We start from the raw sequence: 20,964 nt of genomic DNA on the forward strand, positions 1-20,964 counted from the left end.
TAAAGTTTAAAAAAAAAAAAAGTTTAATTTAAATATTACAAGAGTACATTTGAGCCTGCCACTAGGGGAGCTTTTGCCGGATCTAGTCCAGTATGGTGTCACCCTATGTAGATTGATGTCCGACACTTTGATCCCTTCTGTCACTAAAGGGGGAAGATCTATGGCATGTGAGCTTGTGCCAACCCCATCCCATGATGCCAGTTTGCCTCCTTGCTCTAGAGCAGGTAGCTGCAGCTGCTGCAGCATTTTCTGTATTATCTAAAATCCACTAGGGATGGTCTGAAATGTTGATTTTCGATTCTATGGAAATTCTGATTTCAGCCAATGCTGATTCCTTGGATTTCCGGTCTCCGATTGTCAGGTAGTGGGTTTTTTGGGTCATTTTTTTGCAGTCTCTGATTGGCCAAATACTTCTGAGTTGACTCTGTATTCTCTGATTGGTCCAGTGCTTAAGAGTTCTGTGATTGGGCTAAAATGACCACGCTGCAGTAATATGGTATTTCCGCAGAAATCTGATTTCTGTTTTCCGATTTCAGAGTTCTGATCAGAAATGCATCCCTATCATCCACCCCCCACACCAACACACATACAGCAGAAAAAAAGTAATGTTGAAGTGGTGGTGGGTTAAACAAAAATTGGATTTATGTCTCTTTGTAGCTGCATTCATGAACCTCCAATAAAATTACCATGCAGCAAATTTACTAGTACTTACACAAGTTACATAGCACAGGTTGCACAAACAGCGCAACCCACATTACACAAAAAATTGCCAGCTTACTGTGCTTTATGCTACTTGTGTAAAACACAATATACATATAGGTAACACAAGCTGTGCATGACCATTTTCCCAGAGTTATGAGAACATGCCCTCTTATCTGTTTAGCTCAGGAATTATCTCTCCATATGCAGTATGTCAGGAGAAAAATAAGTAAGGTGAGAGAAGTTTTTGAATCAACCTCTCAATATTATGTTGGCGTGTTATCTTTTCTCCATGTAGGTGATCAATGCAGCACTGACATTGGCTGCCAGACCCATGAGTAAAGTGGCTCAGGACAACATGGACGTGTTTAAAGACCAATGGGAGAAGCAGGTCCGAGTCCTCACGGAGGCTGTAGATGACATCACATCTGTAGATGACTTTCTTTCTGTGTCTGGTGAGTCCCTCTCTGATATTTCTTCTGGCACAGGCATGAAATGATTTACATATTGCATTCTGCACCTATTCCTAAAGTGTGGGCTTTTTTTTTGTTGAATAAATGGGATTTTGAATTCAGTTAATCACTTTGGAATGCCAAAAGTAAAAGCTAATTATTATCATCAGTTACCAGGTCCAGATTTACCATAAGCCACTTGATGATGAAAAGGTGGCTCACCCCCCAAGTGCCTCCTTGCTGCCTTACCTATGCAGAGTTTCGAGTGGATTGGGAAATAGAGGTTACTCACACAGGTCTCGGCATGCCACTGACGAGATTTCCCCCCTAGCCCACTAGCTACTTAAAGCGGATCCAAGATGAAAAACAAACTATACCAAGTAACTTGTCTATATTTCTTATGTACAGTTTAGATAGTTTACACAGCAAATCTAGCTGCAAACAGCTTTAATAGACAATGATTATTTCTTCCTGTGATACAATGACAGCAGCCATGTTGTTTGTAAACATTACACAGAGGCAGGCTTATCTGTATCTTGAGCACTCAGCCCCTGTGAAAAAACCTAATCTCCCTTCTGTCTCTGAAATCAAAGGCTAGTAACACCTCCTCCTCCTCCTGCCCAGACTGAGCTCCCATGAGCCCTTGCTACTGCCAAGGCTCTCTGAAAACCTGTGGGCGAGGTTTATTTAGTTTATAGGGAATTAGAGTATTAAAACAAAAACAAAAAAGTATTTGGCTCGAGGAATGTCCTATAAACAATAGAAAAGGAACACAATTATGCAATGAGTAAAAGTTCACCTTGAATCCACTTTAATACCGAGGTTCCTCTGGCTACCTAATACTTGGGGGCACCTTTACCTACTTAATATTGAGGGTACTTCTGGCTACCTAATACTGAGGGGCACCTATAACGCGTACATGCAAAAAGGGCATTGGAAAAAAAGGGCACCTGGTGTAAACATTAATATGAAATATAATTTATAAAAAATATATATTTTAATATTTTGTTTACAATAATGTTTTACAAATTCAAATCATTAAAGGGACTCCGAGTTCAGAAAAAAAGGAAAATGGTACTCACCTGGGGCTTTCTGCAGCCCACCGTAGGTCGGGAGGTCCCACAGCGGCCTCCTGGCTCATCTCCCTGGTCCTGTCCAGAAATGGCTGACCGGCGGCTCCCCCGCGACACTGGGCCCGAGTGTCAGGCTCTTCTTCCGCAAACATCATGGCTTTTGTCATGCCACCGGCCGCCTTGCGTCATCACAGCGGCCGGTGTGACATTACTGCGCATGCGCGATTAAACAGCGCATGCGCAGTACTGTCACGCCGGCAGCCGTGACGACGCGATGCGGCCGGCGGTGTGACGAAAGCCATGACGTTTGCGGAAGAAGAGCCTGACACTCGGGCCCAGTGTCGCGGGGGAGCCGCCGGTCAGCCATTTCTGGACAGGACCAGGGAGATGAGCCAGGAGGCCGCTGTGGGACCTCCCGACCTACGGTGGGCTGCAGAAAGCCCCAGGTGAGTACCATTTTCCTTTTTTTTCTGAGCTCGGAGTCCCTTTAAATAATGTATATGAAATGTTGCATTGGTAAAACACTATTCTCTGTAATTATAGATGGAAACTTACAATAACGTTTGTATATTCACAATGATAATTGTAATTATTATGATTTTACATAATGTTTAAGTACTGTTTTTAATTTTTTAATGATGTAACCAAATCAGGATCCAAAAACATATCTTTATGTTTTATACTACTATAAAGTTTCTAAACGATATTTTGTAACAATTTTTATTATAAAATTGATAAACCTTTAAAAAGTCATTTAGTATAGATTAAAACTTAATTCACATATTCAAAAAAATCTAATCATTAAAAAAATAAGTACGTTTGTAATAACTGTAGTAAAACATTAGTAAATATTGCTAACATTTTACTACTAGAGATGTCGCGAACCTCCGATTTTCGAAGGAAGGTTCGGTTCGCGGAAAAGTTCGCGAACCGCAATAGACTTCAATAGGGATGCAAACTTTGAAAAATATTAAAAATTATGCTGGCCACAAAAGTGATGGAAAAGATGTTTCAAGGGGTCTAACACCTGGAGGGGGGCATGGCGGAGTGGGATATATGCCCAAAGTCCCGGGGAAAAATCTGGATGTGACGCAAAGCAGCGTTTTAAGGGCAGAAATCACATCGAATGCTAAATTGCAGGCCTAAAGTGCTTTAAAACATCTTGCATGTGTATACATCAATCAGGGAGTGTAATTAGAGTTCTGCTTCACACTGACACACCAAACTCACTGTGTAACGCACCGCAAACAGCTGTTTGCGTAGTGACGGCCGTGCTGGACTGGTGCGCACCGTGGCGAGAGTGTAGGCCGTGGCGGTTTTCAAGCCCATATGGTCGCCGGGCTGTGGTAGCTCAATGATAGAACAACAGTGACTGTCCAGCTGATCAAATTTGGTCTGACCACAATGAAGCAACGACCTTATTATCTTCTTGTATGTAGGTAGGCATAGGTAGGAGACCCAGTATAGGTAGGTAGGCATAGGTAGGAGTCCCAGTATAGGTAGGTAAACATAGGTAGGTCCCCTAGTATAGGTAGGTAGGTAGGTGTCCCTGTATAGGTAAGTAGGTGCCCCAGTAGTTAGGTAGGCATAGGTAGGAGTCCCAGTATAGGTAGATAGGCATAGGTAGGTGCCTCAGTAGTTAGCTAGGCATAGGTAGGAGACCCAGTATAGGTAGGTAGGCATAGGTAGGAGTCCCAGTATAGGTAGGTAGGCATAGGTAGGTCCCCTAGTATAGGTAGGTAGGTAGGTAGGTGTCCCCGTATAGGTAAGTAGGTGCCCCAGTAGTTAGGTAGGCATAGGTAGGTGTCCCAGTATAGATAGTTAGGCAGGGCCTGGCTGGCACAGTAATAAAAATTACCAAGGTCCAGCTGCAACAGATAGGGCTGTATAATGCCAGTGAGCAACACACACAAAAAAAACACATCAGGAGAACATTAGCTCTCAAAAGAGCTGTTGAGGGGTGCTATAAAAGCAATAACAATCAGCCAGGAGCAAGCCAAGAGCCTAACTAATCTTTCCCTAGGAGAAAAAATCTGCAGCAGCTCTCCCTAGTCTGTCTATTTGCAGCAGGCACACGAGTGAGGCTAATGGCCGCCGGTGCCTGCCTTATATAAGGGGTGGGGGGGCTCCAGGGATTAGTGTAGCCTGAATGGCTTCAATGTGCCTGCTGACTGTGATGCAGAGGGTCAAAGACCCTCATAGTGCATTATGGGGCGAATCGAACTTCCGCAAAAGTTCGCCTGGTGCAGGCGAACGCGAACCACCAAAGTTCGCCTTACTCTACTCTCACACAGAACCCTCCCTCTACCTAGCCCTAACCCATAGACACCCCCCCCCCCCCCTGGTGGTGCCTAACCCTAAGACCCCCCCTGGTGATGACTAACCCTAAATCTCCCTTGGTGGTGCTTAACCCTTAATCTCCCCTAGTGGTGCCTAACCCTAAGACCCCCCTGGTGGTGCTTAACCATAAATGCCTAGCCCTAAGATTCCCCCCCCCCCCCCCGGTGGTGCCTAACCCTAAATCTCCCCTGGTGGCGCTTAACCCCTAGACCCCCCTGGTGGTGCCTACCCCTAAGTCCCCTGGTGGTGCCTAACCCTAAATCTCCTCTGGTGATGCCTAACCCCAAGACCCCCTGGTGGTGCCTAACCCCAAGACCTCTCTGGTGGTGCCTAACCCTAAAACTCCCCTGGTGGTGCCTAACCCTAAATACCCCCTGATGGTGCCTAACCCTAAATCCCCCTGGTGGTGCCTAACCCTAAATCCCCCCTTGGTGATCGCTTTATTTTGTGAATAATAATGTTTTACAAATAGTGACTGTAAAAAATATATTACAATGTACTTACTGATCGCTTTATTATGTGGATAATAATATTTTACAAAGAGTAAGTGATAACATTTTAAATAACGTTTTAGTTAAATACAATACATATGCTTAGTATGTTCATAAACATTATTTGTCAGGTTTAGCTATTTCTCGGTTTATCAGATGGATAATAGTGTTTAATAAGTATTAAGTGTGAAAAACAATATATTATGATTTTGTTGTTGCGCAGTTTATTTGGTGGATAATAATGTTTTACGGAGTGTTAATTAAATTAAAGTATATTACGATTTATTTGTTGTCGGCTTTATATGTTGAAAATAATGATTTATGAAAAGTTATTATTTAAAAATTACATTACGATTTAGCTAAAAACTATAAATGAGTATTATTTATGTGTAAACGTTACTGGTGGCCGGAGCAGTTGAGAAACATAAATTACCACGGATGAAGTTTGAAAACGTAAATTATCACGGGTGACCTTTTTTCCTGTTCGGCGCCCGTCAAACGATATTTCATGTGGGAGTCAATGGCGCAGCCCTTTTTGTCCACCTGCCTCATGCGCCCAAATTTCCTGTCACCACCTGTAGCTGCCTATGATGGGTAAGAGAAAAGTGAAAGCTGGGACTGCCAGCACATGTGCGGTGAAGTTCGGCGGTTGTTGGCAGGTTCATGGAGGGCCAAGCCTAGGGTGCCAGGACATCTGTGCCTATAGGCTCCTGTGATGTAAATCTGGACCTGTCAGTTTCTCTGGAATCCAATATCACAATAAACATTATACTGCTCCCTAGCTCAAGGGAGTCAATGCATGATGCACACGACATAGAGGGCATTGCACAACAAGCCGTGTTAAATGACAACTGACCCAAGGCAATACTACCTAAGATAAGCCCAGAGGTATGCTCTTGCTGGATCCACATACATTTGTGCATTGTCCTCTCCTCTCTCCATTCCCCCGGTTCCTTCCTGTAATCACTCCTCAAAAATATTAACTTTTAGCTTAAAGAGACATTTGAAAATGTTCACTAGTGCTAATTTATATTTACCTGGGGCTTCCTCCAGCCCCAAAAGTGCCGTGGCCTTTCCGTTATGCCGATATGACTCCTGGTAATCCGGGCAGTTGCAGCCTTCTGCACATGCGCGGCTCAGGCGTGCTCGCACCATTCGTTGCGCTCCCGTCTCCTGGAACATTGTGCGTTTGTGCAGTAGTACTTCACAGGTGCAGAACACTTTATCTAGTATAAACATACTTTTGTACTTAGGTAGCTTTGCCTCATGTCAGGTAACCTTTTACCAGATAATGCATGTGTTGTTATGGTAATGTCTGCCTATATGCAGGTAACCTGGGGTGCACGTTACATAACTACTGTCAGAAAAGCTGGTGCATGCATCAACCTCACGATCTCTGATAAAAACAGTAGTGCTACAGAACTGACCAGAAAGGGTCAAACTCTCAGTAATGTCAGATAAGCTTTTTCATAGTGAAAAACTGGCTGCCGCCTGCTCCCTGGTCCTGGGGAGGAGTTTTGACAGCTGTCTCTCCAACAAAACTGCAGTGTCATCTCTAAAGGGAAATGGAGCAAAATGATCTGGCCAGTCAATAGAGTTAATGTTTAAAGTACAAACAAATTTGCAACGCCTAAAAATGCAATGCCTGTTTACTACCGTTTCTCTTTCAAGCTTTTATCAACCCTGAAAATAGTTCTCCCAGGTGACGCAAACCACAGCGACAAGAAATTCCATTGTTTTATTCTAAAATTCATTTTGCCAAACCTCAGCATTCTTTGGATTTTTCTTTCTCTTTTTAGAACGCAGATGACAGCTGCGGTTAAGATAAAATATCAGCAGCAGATCTTGGAATGCCTTTTCTAGGAGTTTACCAGAGTTTTTGTAGTTGAACCTTAGCAGCCCTCAGGGATGGCCTGTGATTTGGGAGAGCAAAACCGAGTGATGTCTCAGCACTCAATCTGAGCGCCGAGAACTAGGCCAACGCTCTAACTAATATTACAATGCATCGATTATACCTTCAGATGGAGAGGGGCAATCCTGAACTGACCAATCACAGCACACTCCTAAGCTCTCTCAAAACATGAGCTCATTATTTTTGGTAGAACAGCGAGGAGAACGCCAGCGCATACCACTAAGGCTGCATCTGAAATGATCACCAGCTCAGTGTGTAGCACCTAAATAGATTTTCTGCACACTTTGCATTCAATTCAGATGCAAATCATATGCAAATCTGCTACTACTTATCATGCAAACAGGAAACTCAGAAGGAGGGGCTGGGAGCAGCTAACCTGACAGTTACATAGTTACAAAGTTAAGGAAAGGTGGGGGGAAATGCTGCGCATCCTTAAACACATGCTGCAATTGAATGGTTAATCGCACAGGCATACACCGCCTCTGCCAGACTGAAAAATGCATGCCCTGCATCCAAGACAAGTGCTAACATTTATTAAACTAGGAGGAACTTTAGCTTCCAATATGGTTTGCATGCAAAGTATATTATACTAGACACTTGTGCCTTGGTGAGGCAAACCTCCGGGCAAGTGACCTAACCTAAATTTAAAACCTTGGGAGCAGCTAAGCAAAAAAAATGTGTAACTTACATTTGGTAGAACAGCGAGGAGAACGCCAGCGCATACCACTAAGGCTGCATCTGAAATGACCACCAGCTCAGTGGGTAGCACCTAAATAGATTTTCTGCATACTTCGCCTTCAATTCAGATGCAAATCATATGCAAATCTGCTACTACTTATCATGCAAACAGGAAACTCAGAAGGAGGGGCTGGGAGCAGCTAACCTGACAGTTACATAGTTACAAAGTTAAGGAAAGGTGGGGGGAAAGGCTGCGCATCCCTAAACACATGCTGCAATTGAATGGTTAATCGCACAGGCATACACGCCTCTGCCAGACTGAAAAATGCATGCCCTGCATCCAAGACAAGTGCTAACATTTATTAAACTAGGAGGAACTTTAGCTTCCAATATGGTTTGCATGCAAAGTATATTATACTAGACACTTGCGCCACAGTGAGGCAAACCTCCGGGCAAGTGACCTAACCTAAATTTAAAACCTTGGGAGCAGCTAAGCAAAAAAAAAAGTGTAACTTACATTTGGTAGAACAGCGAGGAGAACGCCAGCGCATACCACTAAGGCTGCATCTGAAATGACCACCAGCTCAGTGTGTAGCACCTAAATAGATTTTCTGCACACTTTGCATTCAATTCAGATGCAAATCATATGCAAATCTGCTACTACTTATCATGCAAACAGGAAACTCAGAAGGAGGGGCTGGGAGCAGCTAACCTGACAGTTACATAGTTACAAAGTTAAGGAAAGGTGGGGGGGGGGGGGGGGGAGGCTGTGCATCCCTAAACACATGCTGCAATTGAATGGTTAAGTACCTGTAGTTGAACCTTAGCAGCCCTCAGGGATGGCCTGTGATTTTGAGAGCAAAACCGAGTGATGTCTCAGCACTCAATCTGAGCACCGAGAACTAGGCCAACGCTCTAACTAATATTACAATGCATTGATTATATCTTCAGATGGAGAGGGGCAATCCCGAACTGACCAATCACAGCACACTCCTAAGCTCTCTCAAAACATGAGCTCATTATTTTTGATATATTGCGCTCATTAATGACTGCAACGTGAAGTGATGGACGAGAGGGTAGCATTAATCACGATCAAGTCAAAATACATACGTTGTTTTCAGGGACAAATGGTAATGTCATGAAAACAGGAAAATAAGTCAGAATGTGAATACATTACAGCAAACTAATGAACATATGGAACCTTGACAGTCCAAGTAAATGTATACAGGGCGATGATTGTGATAAAGTGATTGTTTATAATAGTAGAATGCAGTAAATTATTCAGGATACCCATTTTTATGTTAATTATCCTGGTTTCACCTTCCGCAACCAGGGCCGGATTCACCATAATGCACTGTAGGCACGTGCCTACAGGTGCCTGATGATGGAAAGGCGGTGTTACTCCCCTCCCCTAGCGCCTTCCTCCTTCTCTATGCAGAGTCCTGAGCAGAGTGTAAATGAGAGTTTAGTCACCTGGCTCTTGGCATTCCACTAACAAGATCTCCCTTCAGTCGGGGTCACCACTAGTTGGCTACCTAATGCTAAGGGACACCTGTAGCTACCTATGACGAATAAGGGAGAAGTAACAGCTTGGTCAGCCAGCACACTTGCGGTGTGGTTCAGCGAGGGTTTGTGGGTTTTTAGAGGATGAAGTTTAGTGTGCCAGGACATCTGTGCCTATAGGCTCCTGTGATGTAAATTCGGGTCTGTCTTCAACACTTCCTATCAGTGGTGTAACAAGAGGGGATGTAGAGGTTGCAATCGTACCACGGCCCCTGGATCAGAGGGCTCCACTAGGGACCCTCCTTCATCTAATATTTTAGCTTTGCATTGGTGTCTTACTTATGACTACCTCTTTATGTGTGTTGAATAGTGGTGATCATTAGCAGATGGTTTCCCTCTTCTGATTGCACCTCTTACACTTAAAATGTCCATGGAAGGTTTTGAGGCTCCATATCAATAAAGTGCTGGGAGACCCCATCAAAAACCCACATTGGAGCCCCTGGATGGTCGCACTCCTGGTTGGTCCTTCTTGGTTGTAGATAACACCACACCCAGAAGGTGAACACCTCCAGAGGAGATGAAATGTATAGTACTAGGGGGGTTAGAGGTGCCCAAACTAAGATAGGTAATGTAATAAAACAAAAAATAATAATATGGTGGAGGGAGGTGTCTTTACCACTCCAGATGAAAGAACTGAAACCACAGGGTCAATGTAAAAAAATTAAATTAATGATTCAGCACGATTAAAGGACAATGTGTTTCATGGGTCTCAGCCTGCTTCTCCAGATCAATACAAGTGCCTTTAAAATATGGTCAAAAGCATGGACGCCAGAAATCGTCCATGCTTGTGACCATATTTTAAAGGCATTTGTATTGACCTGAAGAAGCGGGCTGATACCCGTGAAAAGCGTTGTTCTTTTAATCGTGCTGAACAAATAATATAATCTGTTTACATTAACCCTGTGGTTTGGGTTCTTCCATCTGGAGTGGTAAAGACACCACCCTCCACCTTATTATTATTTTTTGTTTCATTATATTACCTACTGTATTTTTGGGTGCCTTAACCCAACAGTTCTAATCAGTTATAGATTATGCATGTTTTAATTAGGTTAACTACATCCAATGAAGTTTCTAACTTACCGCAAGTCATGGGTAAAATCCGTGCTGCTCGGATACCACTTTTCACTATCTGGAACTAATTCGGATCCGGATATTCCTCTATCCGATCCGGGTTGGAAATCTGGATCAAAAATGTTCCAATCCGAATCCGGGTCGGATATCCGACGGATTTGGATATCGGAAATGGAAAACTGGAAGTGGCCTTTAAATTGCTTTAAAAACCTTTTTAACCTCCTTAGCGGTAACCCCGTGTGTGACACGGGGTAAGCCGCCGGAGGGTGCCGCTCAGGCCCTGCTGGGCCGATTTAAATAATTTTTTTTTGCTGGACGCAGCTAGCACTTTGCTAGCTGCGCCAGCACCCCGATCGCCGCCGCCGCGCGCCCGATCGCCGCTATCCGGTGCGGCGCGCGCCCCCCCCAGACCCCTGCGCTGCCTGGCCAATCAGTGCCAGGCAGCGCCAAGGGGTGGATCGAGTCTCCCAATGACGTCCCGACGTCATCCCGCCCCGTCGCCATGGCGACGGGGGAAGCCCTCCAGGAAATCCCGTTCTTTGAACGGGATTTCCTGATCGCCTATCGCCGGAGGCGATCGGCGGGGCTGGGGGGATGCCGCTGAGCAGTGGCTATCACATGATTTAAAAAAAAAAAATTAAAAAAAAACTGCTGCGCTGCCCCCTGGCGGTATTTTTCATACCGCCAAGGGGGTTAGGGGTATATGAGGCATGTAGCTTCATTATTTTGTAAAGGGCCTTCCTCCCCTCCTCCTCCTTTCCTTCCTCCCCTCCTCCTCCCTTCCTTCCTCCCTCCTCTCTCTCTCTCTCTCTCTCTGATTTTGTCTTCCAGGGATTTGTAGGCTGTCAAAAGCAAGCTCACATACATTGGCCAGGAATTGAACCCAGGCCAACTGCTTAGAAGGCAGCTCTCCTCACCGCTATACCACCATTGGCCAGGAATTGAACCCAGGTCAACTAAAATTACAGGCTGAAGCCAGCCATTTCACTCATCTCTTCAACTACAAGAAAGGCCCAGGAGTAGTCTTAGCTACCGTAATATCTATGTTATGGCAGGGCCCTTATTACACTTTCTCTTACAGGGCTATGGAAACCGTTTTGCCCATGTGATAAAGTGAGGTGCAAAAATGAAATCATGCCTAGCAGAGGATGGTTTCAATCCATCAACCTCTGGGTTATGGGCCCAGCACACTTCTGCTGCACCACTCTGCAGTCTGCTTACATTTTTATACAATCTTCAAGTTTAAGAAGGGTGCACCACCGAACTTGTAATCCGGATTCGGATATCTGGGAGAAATCCGCGGATAATCGGGTCGGCTGTCAAACTATCCGCAGATAGCTATCCAGATTTTGGCCCAGGTATCCGGAGTCCGGAACCGGTCGGATAGGCTTAAAAAGTTTGGATATCCGGGTCTACCCGGATATCCGGAATCCTGTTGAGCATCACTGGTTAAAATGTTTCTTGCAGCTTTTGCCAGGCGGTGAGAAGAAGTAACACTTTGTTTACTTGGGAACCTGGATGAAGTTTGTAATTATGCTGTCTGCCAGTTCTTTATTGCTGCAAACCGTAAGCAATGTAACTTGGAGTGGACTCAAATGGACTGTGGTGCTGAGTTATGACACTTGGTGATGCCTGAGTGGGAGATATTGAACCATAATTAACTGAGCCTCCAAACATTTATTAAGATCTATAACTCAATCTCCTCTGCATTTTCTTTAGATTGGACATTACGTTGGATATTCGCTGGAATTATTTGAGTTGTCATTTGTTATGTAGCGATGAATCAGGAGCGTTCCGACTTCTAGGCTTCAATTACGCTATCCTACAGTCTCTACCCAAAAAACTGCTGAAAAGCAATTGGCTGAGCAGGCGACAGCCACTGGTCTGCTGCCATCCTGTTACTCTCATTTAGCCCAAACCTCATTTCATGTCCAATTTTACGGCATCCTCTAGAAAGAGAGCCTGGTAATTTTATTAGCTTTGCCCTCTGTGTAATGATCAATAACTTTTTTTTTTTTTTACTAGATTTTTATCATATCACCAGCTTGCTATTTTGATACATTCTGAATAATGCTGTTTATTACGGTATTGACTGTGGACAGCTGTGAGGAGTTAGGTAGCTGAAGTTTTAGGAATAGAGATATTAAAGTAGAAATACAGCAAAAACTGCAAATATTTTAACAGACAACATTACTGCAGAGTGTAGGGGGGAGCAAGAAATTTTGGGCCGCGGTTTATGGACTTTTTGAGGAGCCTCGTAGGAGCTAAGGTAGAATATCGGCAAATGGGTGCAGGCCACACTCTAGGGCAGTGGGTGTCACAGGCGTTTTTTTTTGTTTGTTTAATTTTTGTTAGCATGGTTACCTAACAAGCGTTTGGGGGGGGGGGGGGGGGGGGTAGTGTGTGGATGCAGCCTAGTAACACCCCTGGCCATGATAGCAGCAACTCTCATGTATGGCCCACTGCTGTACTCAGGAACCTCCAAATTTTACAGGGTAACTGGCCAATTCTATAGTTTTAAAAAGCAAGTCTTTGTTATATGCAGTAGTGATGGGCGAACACCTGGATGTTCGGGTTCGGGAAAGTTCGCCGAACATGGCCGAGATGTTCGGCATGTTCGGGCCGAACCCCGAACTTTCCGAACATCCAGCTTTTGGGGGCCATATGGGGTCGCAGGCATAAGGGGGGAGCATGCCCCGATCGCGGGGGGGGTCGGAAATTCCCCCCACCCCCTCCACTAGCGCTCCCCCCTCTGCCCGCTTCCCCATTCAAAAGTTTAAGCAAAGTACCTGTAGTGGATGGCCTGGCAGTGGGCGGCACTGTGGAGTGAGGAGGAGGAGTCCGGAGAGTGACGAGTTGAGGGAGGCCGGGCAGCGGGCGTGAGGTCAGAGAAAGGGCGGAAGTACCACAAGGGTACTTCCGCTGAACCGCCCGCTGCCCGGCCTCCCTCAACTCGTCACTCTCCGGACTCCTCCTCCTCACTCCACTGCCAGGCCATCCACTACAGGTACTTTGCTTAAACTTTTGAATGGGGAAGCGGGCAGAGGGGGGAGCGCTAGCGGAGGGGGTGGGGGGAATTTCCGACCCCCCCCCGCGATCGGGGCATGCTCCCCCCTTATGCCTGCGACCCCATAGGGGGGCAGTATTCGGCCGAACAGGGCCCTGTTCGGCCGAACAGGGGCCCTGTTCGGCGCTGTTCGGCGGCCATTAGAAGTTCGGGGCGAACCCGAACTTAAAAGGCCGAACACCATCAGGTGTTCGGCCGAACGCGAACATCACCCGAACAGGGTGATGTTCTGCAGAACCCGAACAGTGGCGAACACTGTTCGCCCAAAACTAATATGCAGCCTCATTAGAGTATATGTAACGATATGTGTCAGCTAGTAACAGAGTTCTAATTATCAGGTGATCTGCAGTATCACCTATGATACAGATATATACCTGATTATATGGTGATCTGCAGAATCACCAATAATACAAGTATACCAGATAGCTAATGTGATAGCAAGTATAGTGCTTGGTGCAACAGTAGTACTGATAGGTTAGCTATACCTCACCAGAGGAGCTGGTGGGCACTAACAGTACAGAGCCTCTCACCAGAGACAAGGGCCCTCTGGTGAGAGTAGAGAGGTCAGACTAATTGAGTTGGCAACAGACAGACTGATACAGTACCAAATCAGAAGGCAAAGGCAAGAAGGTATACACAGGCAGAGTCGGCAACAAGATCAGATGGGCAAAAGTAGAGAATCACAGAACAGAGGAGTGGTCAGAATGAGCAAGAGTCATACACAGATAATATACAGTATTTCAGTTATAATTATAGCTATCAACAAATCCTATCTCTGTGTGAAATCCCCAATTTCCTCCCGGATCAAAGCACACCGGATCTATCTAAGGTCTGAACGCTAACACGAAGTACAGTATTCGCAACAGCAGAAAAGTTGCAGGTGATTCGGCAAAGCTTAAGAAGCAGAGGAGACCCCTCCGTCACGCCCACTCTCATCAACCAATGAGGAGCGGTGGACGTCTCCTCTGACGTCAGCCGACCGGCCGGTCAGCTGACACGCCTCCTCCCCGCATAAAGATCCTTTCTGTGCACGTGCGCACGCGACAATGCAACCCTATGTGCTTCTGACAAACCAGTCCTCGGCGTGCTAGACGCCCGAGGCACGGATAGAACGCTAGGCAGGGAGATGGAGGCAGCTGCGGTGGTATCGCTGTTCACCGCAGCTGTCTCTTCCACGTTTGTTACAGTATAAATGTCAAAAGTTTAATGAACAATATTATTTAAAATTAAACTTTCTTCTTTGACTGACGGCAAAGCTATCACGGTACAATACTTCAGTGCTGGTATGATGTGACAGGAAGTCCTAGGCATATTTTGTGTACCGGGGGACCAGCTCACTTAAAGAGTTACACCATGTAATAAAGGACTCAGTGCAGTGTCCTGTATCTGAACACCTCTGCAGACTTTATCAGCCATCAGCCAGAAAATCTGAACTGACAGAAGTGTTGAGGAATGAGGATTCCCTCAGCGCTTTAAAGGAAAGTTTTGGAAAGTTTTCTTCACTTGTGTTGCTCACCTACATCCTGAAAACGGAGCATATGTAAGAGCAAAGCACATTTCAAGTGTCTCTATCAAAATTCCTGGGGGGTGGGGGTTATATGGCCAGTTATAAGCGAAAATGCTGATATTCTTTTTGCATTCATTTTTGCAAAAATAATGTAAAGTTCAAAACGCCTTCAAAAATCATTTTGTAATTGGTTTAATGCATTTTTGCTATTTTTAGCATTAAAAAGCCATTTGCTCAACTCATGGATGCCAATTTTGGCATTCTTTTTTTTTTTTTTTTTTTGCAAAAATGTACATTGCAAAAATACCATGTATTCCTACACATATATTTTTGTAGTCGAAAATAGCATTTTCAATGTGCTCTGATCTTGGCTTTTGAAACCCTTTGGCCCTTTTTTTTGTCCTGAGGAAGTGGTTAGAGACCCACACAATGCAGATTCATTGAAGTGGTTACATCTCCCAGCCAGGAGAGGTGGGCATGCAGCCAAAATAGATGGGCCCCTATGAGCCCATGCCTCCCCATTCATCCTTCCAGCTATGGCAGGGGCTATAGTTAATGCCAGTGCTCTCAGTGGAGCAAAGGCAAATCAGTGGAGACTCTATATTCAGATCTATTTGTTGCTATTCTCTTGATCTTATTACAGGTTTTTTCCTTATTTCTAACTTCTTCTTGTACTGACTGATCCTCTCCATGTTTTTGGAGGTTGTCCCCTTCTTCTTGATCCTTTTGGATCCCATTCTAGAGCTCTTCTTTCTATAGATCCCTCTCCCTTCCTGAGTGTGTGCCCTATCCAACACCACTTCTTTTCCTTAACTGAATTTCTATTGGTAGTTGGTTCATGTTTTTCCACAGTTCTTCATTTGTCACTTTCTCCGGCCATTGTATATTCATAACTCTCTGTAGGCACCTGTTTACAAAGATCTGGATTTTCGTAGTAATGGGTCATGTGACCTTCCAAGTTTCTCTTGCCTATAAAAGGACTCCGGTTCTAGCAAACATTTTTTTAAAGCATTTCACATCCTCTATTAAACAAGTATACTAACTGAAAGAGAATATTGTTGTGCACCTTAGAAGAAAGGCACAGGCGTCTTACTAGTATGTGCAGCTACACCCTGGGAAATAATTTAGAGTAATAAGTACAAATATGGGGTGGGGACTTCCAGCAATGATCCTGTGAATTATAAACAGAGAGTTTCTATAAGTAGAGAAAGACCTTCTTCTTAAAGTGAACCAGTCATACATTGTGGTCATCCCTTTCTACCTCACTATGCTGCTCCAACTATCCAATTGTCCTAATTTCTAGTCATGTCATACTGTGACAAGATAAGAAGTCACTGATCTAGTTGACCAGTGGGAGTATCTTACTGGGGGAGGAGGACAAGCTCACAAGTTGTGTCTTAGGCCTAGTCTTTTTAGTAACTATTGAAGACTGGTTCACTTTAGCTGCCATTTTATGGGAATTGTACATAGAGCTCTAATACTCTGTTTCTTCCTACAGAGAACCACATTCTTGAGGATGTCAACAAGTGTGTCATAGCCCTGCAAGAAGGAGATGTGGACACCCTAGACAGAACAGCCGGAGCCATCCGGGGCCGTGCCGCCAGAGTCATCCACATCATAAATGCGGAGATGGAGAACTACGAGGCCGGGGTTTACACAGAAAAAGTTCTGGAAGCCACAAAACTATTGTCAGAAACTGGTGAGTATAAATAGCTCTTTATCATGCAGCCTTGTATAGACAGTAGTAATAAAAAAATTGTGCTGAGCACTCATTAAAGTAAAAAGTTACATTAAAAGCATGGCAACGTCATTCTTATCAACCAATCAGAATTTTTTTTCTTGTATCTGAGAGTTAAATATAATAGGCTGATATGAGGTATTGATAGCGCACTGAGGAAAAGGATGTTGTGAGGCACTCCCTTGTTTCTATGAGCTGTGCTGACAGGTATTAACAGAAATAAACAACAAACGATCTCCTGCTGTTGCCAAGTGAAGTGAATGTGTGCACAACAGTATAGAAGAAATAATCCGTAAACAAAAAAAAAGAAAAAGAGGCACCTTCTGTCCTTTTTATTTAGCCAGATAGTGCTCCATACAGCATGTTGTGAGATCCATACCAAGTTCAATTACATCTTAGGGCCTGGATGGTGGCGGTAAGTTGGAGGTGGGGGTACCGGGCACCAAGGTGGGGCTTACGAGTGCCGTTTCGCGTCACACTGAACGCTTTGCCACGTTGCGTGACCAAGCATCCGGTGTGACACAAAACGTCCGTTAGGCAGTTAGGCGGTCCTGGGGCTGCCGCCGTGGCCACACCCATTGGTGTGATGTGGTCGTCTAGTGGTTAAAAGACAAATGTAATGAGAGGTATGTGGAGGCTGCCATATTTATTTCCTTTTAAGCAATACCAGTTGCCTTGCTATCCTGCTGATCACGAGATGTCGAAGAAGTAGGAGGCGCCCTTTGGTATAGCACAGTAGTATAACAGTATTTAAATTTATAGGGTAAGAATGAATGAATAAAAGTTCCTACCTCAAATGAAGAGTCTCAAATCGATATATTTTGTAAGAGCAATTTATTGGAAATTTGGACTAAGCACCTGGACAACGCGTTTCGCGACCACAAGTCGCTTCCTCAGGTCAAATAATTGTGCTGTGAGAGCTATTGTGTGGAGCTGGGCGCCCAGCTCCACACAATAGCTCTCACAGCACAATTATTTATTTATTATATGGTAAGGCTACATATTCTTCTTACTACAGCTGACTTAAAACTACATGTACAAATATACCATAAAGCCTTTTGGGACAGAAAGTGTTGCCTTACCACGACAGAATTTTACATTTTTATGAATCCCATTTAGCAACCAGAAAATGTAAGATATATGGGGGTAATCAATGAGATGAGATGCAAATTATTCCTATTCACATTTCTGCAATAAAATTATTCAGATGTATGCAGCTTGAAAATGGACCAATCAAATGTGGCAGCAGTTGCTTCATTTCATTGGTCTGTTTTCAAGTTGCATAAGTTTGCACAAAATCTGCCTTCCATTGGCCATTTCTAGTGATTTGCATAAAGGTAATTTTTTTAATTGGCTGCAATGCATTATGTGACCTCCTTCTTTTTTATACCCCTTTGTCTTGTATCCCATTCCCATTCTGATTATTTACCTAAATATAGAACATAACAGCCAGCTAAACAATAGTTTTGGTGAAACAGTACAACAAATGTAGCTGATCAATACACTACAGTCAGAGCAGGGACAAGGTCCTCCAGCACCCAAGGCTGAGACACCAAAGTTCGCCCCTCCATCCCTGCCACCCCAGCTGTCACACCCTGATTGCTATTATACTAAGAGGCACCACAGGGCCCACAACCTCCCCAACACCTTAATATCCAGTTATCTGGCTTGGAGTCACTGCTATGTATCCCCTTTTCTTATTTCTTTCTGCTTCATACACAATTAGGAATGACAGCTGAATGAATTGTGCGTCCCCTCCTACACTGCGCCCTGAGGCTGGAGCCTCTCCAGCCTATGCCTCGGCCCGGCCCTGACTACAGTAAATGGACATGTAGGCTAGGTTCTCATCATGTGGTAGTCATATTCCTGGGGATACTTGGACTGGGTTTAGATGTGCTTGAACTTGTTATAGTCAATATATTACAGTGAGCTGTGGAATTAAAATACAGTATATGAAGAACATATAAATAGGACTGAATAAGAATTTGTACTTAAAATGGAACTCAGAACTTCCTCACTGCTCAAAACAGATTAACCACAGCTTGATAACCTTTATGGAAAAATAAAATCTTCATTACAATTTATGGAAATTTTAACTTGGTTCCACTTTGCAGGGAGCACTGAAAGGGGTTACTGTATAGAAGAGCTGCCTTGGCAGAGCTTCTGCAGTCTATTCAGGGCTGGAACACCCAAGAGCAATTTTTTGAGCATTTAGGAAACGATCCAAAACACTAGCGATTTCCCTAAACGCTCAGCTAATGGCGATTGCGAGTAGCAAAATCACAAATGCAGGACATGGAGCATTTTTAAGCGATAGCGTTTTGCGTTAGCGGTTCTGCAATGTAAAGTATATAAACGCTGGCATAATTATTCATGAATCGCTATATAGATCGATTTTGCCAGTGTTTTTAAATAACTGCACACTGTAAAAAAAATTAAAATTAATTGAAAGGGCCAATCAGAATTAAAAACGCTAAACGCAAATCGATACACAATCACTGGCAAAACACTTGCACTGTTTAAAATCGCTACCAAATTCGCCAGAAAACGCTCATGAAATTGCATACAAAATGCTCGTTAAAAACGCTGGTGATTTGTAATGATCTGCTCTGCTGTCTGCACAGGCAGGTAGCTTTTTGACCATTTTTCAGGTCTGTATGCTGCAGGTCCCTGGAAAGGAGACTTGTCTTTACTCTGCAAGTTTCAGACTTGCTGTTCTGGTGAGGGATTTGCATTCACTTATCTGGCTATTGATAGCTCTGCCTCTCTTGAAGGCTTGCAGTATAAATACCATTTCCTCCCAGAATTCCCTGATGGTCATAAAGGTTTGGTTCTGCTGGACTTACCTTGAGTTACAGCCCCTCTGCTAATTGTTTGCTTAATAGTGTCTTAGAGTAGTTATCCTTGGGAGTGCACTAGCATTCCTTCTAGCACAGTCAGGTTGTTTATTATCTGTATTGCCTAGTTCTGTCTTATCTGTTGCGATTGCACTTTCTCCAATGGCGGCTGACAGTGAATCGCTCTGTCTGTTTGGATTGCATTCCTTCTGTATTCTGTCTTGGAGTGTAAGCCAGAGCAGCGGTTGCTACTGGTTGCTCCATCTGTCTGTCTGTTGGGATCGCATTCGCCCTAGCGGTAGAGGTGGTGGATCTCTCGGTACTCTGTCTTTGAGTGTAGCCAGAGCAGCGGTTGCTACTGCTTACTCCTTCTGTCTGTCTTGTCTCATCCGTGCGATGGTATTGTCTCCAGCAGTGGCTGACAGTGAATTGTTCTGTTCTGTTCCTAGATCGCATTCACTCTAGCATTAGAGGCAGTGGATCTCTCTTGTCTGAACCTTGGAGTTTAACCTTAGCTGCGGTTGCTACTGGTTACTCCTTCTGTCTGTCTTGTCTGGAACGAACGCTTGCTGTTGTCTGGGTGAGGCAACCGATTAGCAAGCGTTCGCATTCTCTGTTTGTTTTCATTTGTCGTGTTTCATTTGTTAGTCAGGGTTGGTACGCTTTGTCGCAGTTGCGCTTAACGTGCGTTGACCGTGCCTTGCACCTATTACGCTTAACGTGTGGGGACCGCGTGTAGCTAGTCTTGTCTGTTCCTTCATGTTGGATTACAGTTTGTTATTGGTTCTGTCTTTATTCATTCTATGTTCTGTCTTTACTCCGTCTTGTGTCTCTGCTAGCAATCGCCATTGTTGCGATTGCTCTCTCACTTTAGTCTTCACTGTTGTATGTCTACCGTCGCTGGGTGGGGACTAGATTGGTGGACATACATACATTCTGTCTCTGTGCTCTCTCTCTCTCTCTCTCTCTAGAGAGAGAGAGAGAGAGGGAGAGAGAGGCTATCTTGTCCTGTATCGCTTCACTTCGTACTATTTCTATCTGGCATCTGTGGCTGTGCAAAGGGTTTATTCTTCTGCACTCAACAGCTCCATCTGCCGGTTGGAATTCCTCTCTACAGGTACATTTGCACCAATGCTGGGTTCCCTTATCTAAATGCTTGTGGAGGGTTTCCGTAGTGTCGGCGCACATGTTGTGCGCTGACCACGGAGATAATTCCACATTTGTTACACGATTGCAATTAGCGATAGCGCTTTTTAGTCAGTTCCAGGCCTCACAGCTACTGATAAGAACTAGTTAGACACTTTGACCTTGCCAAACAAACACAGAACACAGAGCTTTAAATTTCCTCAGCAACTGTGTGGAATAAAGACTTTTAATTTTGTGTTTGGTGAAGTTTATATGTGTATGAAGAGGTACTTAAAGTGAGTCTGAAGCAAGAATTAAAAAAAAAAAAAAAAATGAAAGACCTCTACCTAAGGAGAGGGAAGGCTCTGGGTCCTAAAGAGCCTTCTCGTTCCTCTCCTGGCCCCCTGGTTC

At 44.4% G+C, this 20,964-nt stretch overlaps 1 protein-coding gene across 17 annotated transcripts in view; it reads left to right on the forward strand.

Annotated features, from left to right (window-relative positions):
- Positions 1 to 20,964, forward strand: part of CTNNA2 (catenin alpha 2) — a 3,078,224-nt gene that overhangs the window by 2,713,440 nt on the left and 343,820 nt on the right. For all 17 annotated transcript variants that reach the window (XM_068274961.1, XM_068274945.1, XM_068274955.1 and 14 more), the window contains 2 exons: positions 998 to 1,154; positions 16,352 to 16,552. In XM_068274961.1, the coding sequence (XP_068131062.1) occupies positions 998 to 1,154; positions 16,352 to 16,552 (358 nt within the window). The remainder of the gene's footprint in view (positions 1 to 997; positions 1,155 to 16,351; positions 16,553 to 20,964) is intronic.

The sequence above is a fragment of the Hyperolius riggenbachi genome, chromosome 1 (genome assembly GCF_040937935.1).
Source record: "Hyperolius riggenbachi isolate aHypRig1 chromosome 1, aHypRig1.pri, whole genome shotgun sequence".
Classification (NCBI taxonomy): Eukaryota; Metazoa; Chordata; class Amphibia; order Anura; family Hyperoliidae; genus Hyperolius; species Hyperolius riggenbachi.